The sequence below is a fragment of the Arvicola amphibius genome, chromosome 10 (genome assembly GCF_903992535.2).
Source record: "Arvicola amphibius chromosome 10, mArvAmp1.2, whole genome shotgun sequence".
In the NCBI taxonomy this organism is placed as follows: Eukaryota; Metazoa; Chordata; class Mammalia; order Rodentia; family Cricetidae; genus Arvicola; species Arvicola amphibius.
In genome coordinates, this window is record NC_052056.1 from 106,232,737 (window position 1) to 106,245,005 (window position 12,269).

Consider the following 12,269-nt stretch of genomic DNA (forward strand, 5'->3'; position numbering starts at 1 on the left):
CAGCTGCCATGTGGGTGCTGGGAATTGAACCCTGGTCCTCTGGAAGAGCAGTTAGTGCTCTTAACCACTGAGCCATCTCTCCAGTCCCATCTTTACAGTTCTTGTGAGAGGTAGTAACTACATTTTATGGATACGGAAACAGGCTCAGAGAAATGAGGGAACATGAAGAGTGCTATAACTAAGTAGTCCATGAACTCCCTCAGTAAGTCACAGGGCTATTCTAGAAGCCGGTTTCTAACTGTGAGAACTGGACCTCTGTACACACACGGGAAACGTTAATAGTACACCTAGCATAATTTCTCAACGACAACTATTAGCAACCTCTAAAAGTACACTAAAAGAGCCTTTAAATATGACCTATTGGTAGACTTATAGGTATCAAGGGCAAAATCCCTGTCCTCCAAACTCTACAGAAAATAAATTCTTTAACAATCTAACCTGTGAGACTACTGAGGATGGAACTCTTGAGACAGAGGCCAGAAGACCACAGTAAAAGTAAATCCTTACCAACTGCATCAACAGCCACTCTTCTTTTCCTAGTTCTCGAACTGAACAAAGCCTCGTTTTGGGGGTAGGTAGACAGTGAGTGTTTGACATGACTTGGATCAGAATCCGTCAGCTCATCATCTTCCATAAAAGCTTTGGCAATCTCCACTGCTTCTGTTTCAAAATAGTTCTCCGGCTCTTTAGCGGAAGTACAACCGTCTCCTACATTTGTTCTCACAGGAACACCAGAAGCTCCCATCTTACCAGTTTCTGCTTCTATGGTTTGAGGTAAGGTTTGTTCTTTTTCCAGAAGATAAGCCTTCTTAAGGGACACTTTGGTTCCTAATACCAACTGTGTGTCTTCCTTAAGTGGAGGGAGCTGGGGAAAAACTTCAACAGCGTGAATATTGCCCAAAGAACCACGTTCTCTATAGTTATTTGGTAGACTTACTTTACCATCGCAGGTTTTCTGTGGTTTCGAGTTGACAGGATATTCTGGAGTTCTCTTTTCAACACAAGACTGAGGAGGTATTTTTGATACATCTTCAGATGTAGGTGGATGTTGGAGAGTATGTTCAGTTCTGATCAAATCAAATTCCTCTAACATTCCTTTAACCTTGTGTAAGGCACTTTCTGAGACTGTGACTCGTTTCCCACCTGCTGTACTAAATCCAGAGAATACAGATGAACTGATATTGCTCGTGAAGGTTTTGGGGAGTGACAACACACCCTCGGGGCTCTGCACCACAGAGTGCTCGCTTCTCACAGAGTGCTCAGACTCTTCATTACCTTCCAGGGGCACCGTGGAAGGTTTGGCCCCACCATCCATCTCAGAAAACACTCGCCTCGCCTTTTCTAATGAAGCGTCTGATACCTGCACAGCTTTCCCACTTGCTGTGCTAAAAATGCCGTAAGTGCGTGAAGGACAGGCTGCCTGGGGAAGTTCCCTTACAGATTTACACGTGTCCCAAGTTCCCAAATTAACAGGTTGCATTTGAGCTTTCTCCAGTCCAGACATACTTTGGTTATTATGCTGTAAAATCTGTTCTTTCTGGGTATAAACAAAAGTCCTCTGTGAGTTTATATAGCTGTCATCTAAAGAGCTAGGACGTATAAAATCCTGTGAATTATCCAATACTTTATGACAGCTTGTGTGGCAAGTGTCTGGCTTACTCTTCGTGTTTTGTTTAATTGTCTCGTCGTTGTTGTCTGTGAACATCTCTTTCACTGTTTTTACAGCTTCTTGTGAATAAGATGTAACGACCATAGGTGAGCTTACCTTACAGTTTCTGGAATCTCCTGTACCCATCTCAATGGCTACGCTCCCTTTTGCACAGGGTGAAGAGTTAGTCTCAAGTTTCTGAACACAAGTATTTTCCTTTGCAGTTTGTGGGTATGTACTTACTTCTTCTGTAGCAGACACATTGGGGAAAAGGTCACTGTCTTCAGCATTCTTCATATCTGGCTGAGTATCAGAATCAATTCTATTTTTTGAGAAATACCCTGAATCATTATGCATGTTATCAGAGTGACAAAAACCAGACTGGGATGGACAGCTGCGAGACATGCCAGGGTCCTTAGAGAGGGCTGAAGCCTGATTTCCAGACGCACAGCTTGGACCAACTTCGTTTCTAACGCTGTCTGAACTATGCTCGTCTGAGGCACTTCCAGCACAGCCTTCGGTGTGTCCCTTTACACAGTCAGTTTCGGCAGCATTTTTTCCTGCAGATTTACCCCCCAGTCCTTCTCTAAGCTGTTTCCTGCCTTTGGGTAGAGAAAACTCAGTGGCACAGCTTTTCCTGCCGTGCCCTGTGTCGCATGCCAAAGCACAGTCTTCAGTGACTGAGGAGGACAACCGCCTAATGCAGGAGGTTGCAGAACATTTTTCTACTTCATTAGAAGAGGTACCCTTTGATGTTCTGAGATTTTCAGTCTGCCTATACAAATGATCACTTTGCTTGGGTGGCACTCCAGTCTCCTTAGAGACAAAGCTCTTCTGCATCTCTTTACTCTTTGAGGCAGAGATTTCAACATTTGTTTCGTATGCTAACATAAGCCCTTCTTTGAAGTTCTCTCTGTCCTTCAAGGGTTTTGACCCTTGATGACTAAAACTGGTGGTTTTTCCTAACATATTGTTGTCTCATCAAAAAGATTCTTTACTTTGTCCAAAGAGTCCTTGTGTAATTTGACTTTTTTCCCGCTAGCTGTATGAAAACTTAACAGAGTAGGTTCTTTGGTACTTTCTATTTCACATTCATGATGCTGCTGAAGAGTTGGCAACTGACCGTCAGTCCCAAGTGGAAAATGTTCTCTGAATACCTTTTTAATACTGGTAGTTTCCTTGTGACATGAAATATCCATTTTGTTCTTATTTATGCCACAATGAAATTTAGAATTCAAAGGATCTGAAAAGATGATCAATTCATCTGTCTCTTGATTTAAAATATTTGCACTTTACTTAATGACTCCTCAGAGACTCTGATATTTTTCCCACTTGCAGTCTGAAAGAATACATTAAAATCTTTTATATTTTGCTCCATCTTACCAGAAGGTAATTGTTCTTTATCTGAAGATTGAATACAGCATGTTTCCTCAGCTTTCATGACTTCCAAACATGTTAAATCTGATATACACTCCTTAATTTGTGTGTTTTCCTCCCTCACATACTGGGTACATGACTCAGGATACTTACTGCTTTGATCAGCAGCACATGGTAAATCACCGCCATCCTTCTGAATATCAACTGTGACCCCTGTACTTGGTTTACTACTTTCAGAGTTTTCTAACTTATAAGTACTTCTTTGAGAACCAGTATAATTATCTTCACATTTTGTATTTCTTGTACAATTTTCAGGAGTTTTGCCAACAAAACCTCCAGTAGTCATTTCAGCTTTATTTTGCAATGTTACTTGGCACTTACTAGTTTTCTCATCAAAACTTTTATTACTGTTTTGTTTCTTTATTTTAAACACCGAAGCAACAGAATCATGATCAGCACTTGAAGAGAAAGCTCTTGGGTCTATTTTTGCAGAAGTTTCCTTACTAATATTTTCAATGTCACTGAACAGTTTCACAGCTTTTTGTAAAGCCTCATTGGACACACTAAGCTTTGTGCCAAGAGCTGAACGAAATCCTTCAAACTCCATTTCATTTACATTTGTTAAAAGACAAGATGTACTTTCGTTACAATTGCCTTTCAACAGGCAAGAAAAGTTTTGTTTAACACCAACAGAACCTTCAAACTTCTTGCTGTGATCCATGTGACCAACAGAGGAGGAATCCATTGTGAGATGAGGATCAACATCTTTCTGCTCCTCAGAAGTGATATCTATGGCAACCACCAGGTTTCCAGGCTCATCAGGGACATTATTCTGTGCTACATGGCTTGGCTTTCTGAACTGTGTGAATTCAAACTGACTTCCTGATTCTTCCAAGATAGTAGAAAGTTCTGTAATTTCTGCCTTTTGGCTGAGTGTTAAACTGTGGTTCGAATGAAAATCTTGCTTTGAAGATAACAACTGGGGTGATGTGTGAGTATCTTCACAAGAAACAGATGCCCGACTCTGAGAAGCGGCAGACACGGTAGTAAGTGACTGCAAATCAAATGTATAAGGTTCACTTAGTCTCTTCTGGTTTGTTAATGGTAAGGCATTAACAATGTTGATACAAGCTAAACTAGTAGGATACTGGTCTTCAATATCTTTGAAGAACATCTTACTTTTCTTGACATTATGTTCTGAAAGTTTTATTTCTTTATTGGAAGCTGTTCTGAAGCCACCTTCAAAATTATGGCTAAAGACTGGATCCAAAAACCATGAACATTTGTCTGTATAGTCATTGTTCCCATCTGACTTCACATCCAGGGAAGATTTCAATTTTAAATCTTTGTCTGCAGTTCCTTTCAGATGCTGCTCTATGGCACTTCTACTCTTCTTTGTACACTCATGGACTGAAGCTGAGGAACCTGAGTCTTTTGTTATTAACACACGGGCTGCTTGCTCATCACCTATGTCTTCATCTATTGCTGTTGCTGTAGGAGATTTCTGGAGATCAGGCCCTTTTGCATGGCTGAGGTCTTCTTCCTGCAGTTCCACAGTACTTCCTAAAACAATCTTATTACTTTCATGAGTTATTTGAAAGGCAATATTATTCTCATTTTCTGGGAAAAGTTCTTCAGAACTCATATTGACTGTTACTTCTGAGATAAAAGTGTTTTTTTCTCGGTCCTTTTTTATGACTGCTAGGTTTGTGTTCTTACTGAACCAAGACTTCCCTGCAGGGGGCACTTCGGTCACATATTTGCCAGATGGCAGAAACTCAGAGGTTTTAGAATTTTCACTTAGGACGCATATTTTATTTTTCCCCAAAGGAATGTTTTTGCTTAATTCAGTATTATTTTTACAACACTCACACTGCAGTTTCTCTGGCATTTTACACACTTTTCCTCTGGAAACCACAACTGGCTTTGACAGAGGCATCTTCGAGCTGGGAGTTACTTTAAGAATACTGGTGCTGTTATGGCCACCAATGGGGTCTTCCTGTAATTCAAAGCTAGTGCTGCCGGGCTGCACTGCTGCCGCATGCTGTCCTCCAGAATGACAGGCTGAGACTAAGATTCTTTCTTTTTCATTTGAAACTTTGGGGCTCTTCTGATCTTCATTTTCACATTGTTTTTCAGGCAAGCATGACAGACAATCAGTTTCTAGTGCTGTATATGGCCCTGGTTTTTCTTCACTGACTATGTCTTCTTTGTCATTGAGATCTTGAGATATCAATGCATTTGTGTGACTACTTTCTTTATTGGAAGCAGTCACAAAAGAGTTGGCCAAGGACAAAGATGGCTCTTCAGAATCATTCTGTAAGGAGCTTCTTATGACAGAAGAATCTGATAAACCTAAACATAAGAATACAGAGTGACAGAATAGGTTAAATAAATTACTACTAATTGCATCCACTCAATGCTTTTATCGCGTTAACAAAAAGAGCAAGAGTGATTAAAGATTCAAAACAGAACCTGATGTTGTCACAATTTTGAAGTTACTAAAAGTCTAGATGAAGGAGCCGAGAATAGCTCAGTTAGTAAAGTACCTGCCGTGCAGACCTGAGCTGAAATTTCCGGTACCCAAAAGTGCCCACATAAAAAACAGGATGCGGCAGTGTGTATCTGTCAACTCCAGTACTGTAAGGTTGGGAACAGAGCCAGGTGGTGGTGGCATCATCTTTGATCCCAGCACTCAGGAGGCAGAGGCAGGCAGATTTCCACAAGTTCGAGGCCAGCCTGGTCTACAGAGAGTTCCAGGACAGCCAGGATTATTACACACAGAAACCTTGTCTGGAAAAATCAACAAAGAAAAAGAAAAGGGAACAGAGGTAGGTAGATCCCTGTAGTGCAAACAACACTCCAATACTCTAGGACCACCAATCCATTCACTAAGCCATTTACATTTTCTACTAGGGAGCTAAAACTGACTTTGGGTTGTGGGGTGAGAGGTGGAGTGGAGGCAACAGAGGTCTCCCTTATGTTCCCCAGGCTGGCCTTGAATTCCTAGGCTCAATTGATCCTCCTGCTTCAGCTTCCCAAGTAAAGAACATTTTTAGTTTTCCAATTTCACACAAACACTTCTAAGCAGGAGTTAAGTGGGCAGGTTCCTAATGTATATGGATAGAAAGCTATCTCAGGAGCCATGAAGCAGGACACAAAAATGCATGTCTACTCCTAACTACTTGGGAGTCTAAGGTAGCAGGATAAGCCAAGTTCAAAGCCAGCATAGAGCACAAAAGGGGGACAAATGGCATGATGGCTCAATGGGCAAAGGCATTTGTCACGAAGCCTGAGAACCAGAGGACCCGCATGGTAGGTCAGGCACAACTCAGACAAGTTGTCCACTGACCTCCACACATACACACAATAAGTAAATACTAAAAAAAGTTAATGGTGTGTGTATATGTGTATATATGTATATGTATTTGGTGCAAAATGATCTACCAGGTTTGAAAGACACACTTCCAAACCCTGAATCCAAAGTCTCAACAGTAATGTATATAAGCACTCCCTCTGACTAATAGGAGGCCTAAAAGACTATAGAAAGTATTGCTTTTCAAGAAATTTTAAAAATCACATATTCAAATTAGAGAACTTAACCTCATCCATAAAACTATACATATACCCTAGACGAAATAAAAAACCAGGAATACCTGAATTCTCATATGTAAATGTGAATGGCGCATCAAACTGTGCTGAAGGGTTAGTGAGCTCTGACGTTCTGCCTGCCAGTATTTCTGTTCCTTGATGAGATGAATCATCACTTATGGAGTAAATAAACTTTTTTCTTTTGTTTTTTAGAGTGGATATTAAACCTGCAGTTTTCCCAGTTGCAGAAGTGTGAGTGAGAGTTGTTGGCCAGCTTCCAGAGTCAGCTGAACCAGGACATAATGAATTCTCTATCTGTGAGCACACAGCACACGTTCCCAACATACTGACAGAGGCACCAGGTTCTGTCTGTGAGCACACAGCACAGGTTCCCAACATACTGCCAGAGGCGCCAGGTTCTTCTGTCTGTGAGCACACAGCACAGGTTCCCAATACAATGGCAGAGGCGCCAGGTTCTGTCTGTGAGCACACAGCACACGTTCCCAACACACTGGCAGAGGTGCCAGGTTCTTCTGTGGCGGCTAGGCTGGTCTCACTCTCTGAGAAAACAGTACCCAGACACTCCTCAAGTGGCTCTCTCATTCTGAACACAGACTTGCCAACACTCTGAAACAGGCAGGCTGCTTGACAAGTTCCTGCAATGGAGACCTCATGTGAGTCAAGATGCTGTCCTTCATGTGCCCTATCTCCCAGAGTTTTCTCACTGATCACCTTTTCTGGTTCCGGAAGAACAGAAATATGAGGTAAAGAGTTTTCTGAAGCAACAGAGTCAATACCTTCTTTCTTCGTATCTATGAAGTCTTTTTCTGAATTACTCTGGTTATTAGAAGAAATACACAGGAGAGGTGTTTTTCCCTTCTGTGTTCCAGTCAGGCCAGAGAGGGTTAGCTGAGACCATCCACTGCAGGAAGACTGTACAGCTTCCTTGCAGATTTCCTCATTTCCACTGCCACAGGGCTTCTGGCTTGTCACATCTGGATCTAAGGGATCACTGTGGCTTGGTTTATCCAGTGCAGATGACTGCTTCTCACCAGCCCATCTTCTAGCTTCTTCACTTAATTCATCAGTTCTGACGTCACTGAAAATTTTCTTCCTGCTCTTGCCCATTCTCATTTTTTGTAGATTTCTGCTTCTATGCTTAGGAAAACATAACGAGAAACTATCTTCTTCAGAAGTTTCTGCAGTTGTCTCCCAATCTTCTACAACACTTGGCACTGTCTTTGGAAGGCAATCTTTGAAGCTGTTTGTTTTGCCAGATGAATCCCCTAACATTTTCTCCAATTCTGTTACAATTCAAAACAAAAGCACATTATAACATTTATAATACAACGCACAATTCTCAGACATGATTCATATTAAATAATACACAAATATGCAACAAGGGGTTATTCTGAATGCCAGTTCTTTTCCTGGCAAGTTGCTCTTCTAAAACCCAGTCCCAATGTGCTGAAAGTCTCTACTCCGATGCCAACCTCTAATACATCTTTTATCAGGTCTACACAGTTAAGGGGCGCCTTTGAAAGTGCTACCTCCCCAACTTAGTATTCTAAGACCTGTCAACTCAGACGTAGTCAACCAAGCCTGTATTACTATGAGGAAGCAGGAAGCAAATCTATCAAGTTAGCTTCTATCTTTTGTATCCTGATGTCAGAGGTCGAGAAAGGAAAGCAGTGGCTTTCTCCTGAAGAAAAGAACAATTACATCAATTAAGATCAGTGGCCCAACTAAATAGAAATACTTACCGTGACTAAAAGCTTGCCTCTGGCTTTTGTTTTCACTGTCAGTCACAGAGGGAAGAGATCTATCATTCTTTTTCAGACTTTCATTGTGGTTGGAAAAGTAGCTTCTCAAAATCTGCTGAAATTATTTTCAAAATCATTAACCAGTATAACCCTTTTGTTGCAGATATACATTCATGTTACCAAAGAGAAAGACAGAAAATTTTTTAGGAAGAAATTACATATGGGATCAGGTTTAGAAACATTCCTGAAGGTTAGGAAAATTATAAATTGTAGTTTTAAAGAAATGCAGGAGAGCCAGGCATAGTGACACACACATATAATCTTAGCACATGGGAAGCAGAGGCAGGAAGACCACAAATTTGAGGCCAGAATGATTTTCACCCAGTTTAGGGCTAGCTAGGACTGAATAGCAAAACCCATCTCAAAAAAGCCAAAAACAAAAAGTCAAATCCAAACCAAAACAACAACAAAAAACAGCTGAGGAGCTTTGGTAGCTGATGGCTACTGGGGAAAGAGAATCATTTGGGTAGAGGGAATGGCCAGTGGTAGGCTGCTCACCCTCCAATGTGTGTCCCCCACACTCATTTGCATCTAGGGGCACTAGTTGGATTCAGGGGATCATTTTAAAACTAAAGAAAAAGAGTATATAAAGCTGGGAGTGGGTCATGTTAGAGAGGATCATGGGGGAATTGGAGGAGGAGAAGAGGGTGAATATTATCAAAATATATACATGTAAAATCTGAGAATTTTTTTTTGTTTGAGACAGGGTTTCTCTATATAGCCCTGTTACACGTACACACACACACACACACACACACACACACACACACACACACACACAGAGTCACACAAAGTGAAGATATTCTCAATGAAGAATGTCATGAGTATCATCAGCCTGACACTGACTTACAGCAGGAGAGTCTTCAGGATACACAATTCCTCGTGCTTCCTCATCTCGGGCTATAAAAGAAATTAAATTTCACTGTATTGTATTATTTTTTGTTTGTTTTTTTTCAAGACAAGGTTTCTCTGTAGCTTTGGAGCCTGTCCTGGAACTAGCTCTTATAGACCAGGCTGGCCTCAAACTCACAGAGATCTGCTTGCTTCTGCCTCCCGAGTGCTGGGATTAAAGGTGTGTGCCACCACCGCCTTTATGTTCTGTATTACACATTGTACACCAGAATTAATAGACAAACTTACTTCTTTTTGGAAACAACCTCACCCACACATTATTTGATAAGAGGCACATCTGAAACAAAATTAAGTGACCAAAGCCAGCAATGAGGAAGACTGATTTGTCACACTGTTTCTTAATGCCGCTTGCATGGTGGTTAGAAATGGTGGTTTGTTGACATGAGCTTTATGGTAATAGTCTCAACAATGGCTAATGAAAGACATGTAAAGGCTGTGACTTTAGCTTCCCTGGGAAACTTTATGCTCTGTTTGGACAATGATTCAGTCTAAAGGCATAATTAATGCTAATTACTTCTTAGCTTTCAGCCTTTTTATTATTTCACATAAGCAATAAAATAAAGTCCAATCACTTCTGGCTAAACGGACCAAAATGAAATGCTATTTGGCTAGAATCATCCAAGTCCTGGTTGAGGGCTGGCAAGATGACTCAGAAGGTAAATGTGCATAAAAGTACATGTGTACATGAAGCTATAATACACAGATGACACAGTGCTAAAATGTGACTCTCTGATTGCATTTTAGATAGAGATAAGAAAATTATTCTGAACTACTAACATATTCACACACAGTAACATCTGAGTCAGCTTTCAAGTTTACTTACTTTTTTAACCTTTTTTGTTTGTTTTTGTTTTTTGAGACAGGGTTTCTCTATAGCTTTGGTGCCTGTCCTGGAACTAACTCTTGTACACCAGGCTGGTCTCGAACTCACAGATTCACCTGCCTCTGCCTCCAGAGGGCTGGGATTAAAGGTGTGTGCCAACACCACCTGGCTTGGAACTGGAGTTATTATGGACAGTTGTGAGCCACCACATGAGTGCAGAGAACTGAACCAGGGTCCTCTACAAGACAGCAGATGTTCATAAACACGAAGCCATCTCTCCAGCACCCCCCCACCCATGTTTTCTTTCTAACACAAGGTTGGAAATGACAATTTAGCAGCCTCAGCTACCTCATCCTGTGCAGTACCCATTTGCCACCATTACCTATGAGCACAGTGGAACTAAGGGTTGGTGGTGTAGCTAATGAACTTGACCAAGACATATCAGGATCCACCTCAACTCCGAGACTTTCAGAAATGGGTTTGGGTGTCTGACCCTACAAAGAAAGACAACAGTTTAATGTACAGAAACACTGGTGGCTGTGTTTTTCATTCACATTTTATTTACCACATAATGCTAAGTGCAGCTCTGCAACTCTCAAGCTAAAGGGATGACACTGTCACATTCTCAACTTATATAATGGAAGTACTCTGAACAGAACACTTACCTCCTCGATTTTTGGTGTAGAAAATAAACTTCCACATAATACTGCAAGTGAAAAAAAAACCACAAAGTTATTAGGTTTTTATTAACATTTCCACAACCTACAAGTAAAACCCAGGGGGCTGCACTTGAGAGCACCGGCTGTTCTTACAGAGGACCTGGGTTCCAAGCACCTACAATAGGTGGCTCACAATCATCTGTAACTGCAGTTCCCGGGGACCTAACGCTCACTTTTGGCCTCTGGACACCAGGCATGCATGTGGTATACATACATACACATAGGCAAAACACTCAAACAGATAATTTAAAAGTAAATAAAGTCTTAAAAGACAATAAAAATAAGAACCTTTGCAGTGCTCATACCTGGCTTTTCTCTTTGTGGTACAACTTGTGAGCGTCGCAGAGGAAGAGGGCTAAACAGAAATGAAACAACGGCCTCAGGTTAAAAGGAGAACAGCAGCAGCAGAGAGATCATTCTGTACTGAGTTTTTATGGTTGGGAAGACAAGAGCTTGTTATACAGCCCAGGCTGGCCTCACACTGTGACCCAGCTGTCTCAGGTTCTCTGGTGCTAGCATTTTCAGAGTGGGTTACCAGGCCTGGCTCAAAGTAAACATTCCTAACATAAAAAGGACCAGCTGAGGAATTTATTACACATTATTTAAAAACAGAAGTTCGTCCAGGAGGTACTCAGCCGTAGCGATCTGGATGACGGTTTATTTCTGAGACAAACACATGCAAGAGAATGTTTTGTTTACACACATTCTAACAGGAGCTGAGCATGATGGTTCATGAGAGTCCCCAGCCTCATGGGAGGCTAAGGCTGGAAATTCTGCAGTGCAAAGCCAGCCTGGACTGCAGTGTGAGACGAGGCCTTGAAAACAAATAAAACACATGTCTGTAACTCCTTATAAAATATACACCAGGCTCCTCATACCTTTCACTGAGACAAGACCTCAGAGGCGGACTGGCAACATCAAGTACGGGGCCCACTTTGGCCTTCGTTGGGCGGTGGTTTTTATGTTTACTGTTTGCAGCATTCTTCCCTGAAACAGTAGAATAATCCCATGAGAGTGTAGACACTGCGGATTTCGAATTTAAGAACAAAAACAGACTATCCAGGGAGCTGTGGCCTCTTAGGGGATGCATCTTAAGAGATGAGTACACCCTATGCTATGGCATCACAGAGGTAAAAATAAAGAGAGACACTGAAGGGAAACCACAAGTCCAATCTGAACGAATCATTCTGCTTTCATCATTCCATCTTAGACTTCTGAATAAAAGTGGGAAAACAAGGCCTTCATAACTGCAGCTTCCCCTTGTCCCTTCCTTCTCTTGGTCCTGGAGACTGAAACTAGGGCTTTTCAAATGACAAACATGGTGGTAGGGGTGGGGCTGGAGACCATTAAGAAGAGCACTGGCTGCTCTTCCAGAG

General features: G+C 41.5%; 1 protein-coding gene across 1 annotated transcript in view; it reads right to left on the reverse strand.

The window, feature by feature from the left end:
- Brca2 (BRCA2 DNA repair associated) overlaps positions 1–12,269 on the reverse strand; it is a 43,231-nt gene that overhangs the window by 23,090 nt on the left and 7,872 nt on the right. The window contains 10 exon segments of the mRNA XM_038345727.1: positions 508–2,620; positions 2,623–2,939; positions 2,942–5,380; positions 6,682–7,920; positions 8,380–8,491; positions 9,290–9,339; positions 10,557–10,668; positions 10,840–10,880; positions 11,199–11,248; positions 11,772–11,880. Of these exon segments, the coding sequence (XP_038201655.1) occupies positions 508–2,620; positions 2,623–2,939; positions 2,942–5,380; positions 6,682–7,920; positions 8,380–8,491; positions 9,290–9,339; positions 10,557–10,668; positions 10,840–10,880; positions 11,199–11,248; positions 11,772–11,880 (6,582 nt within the window).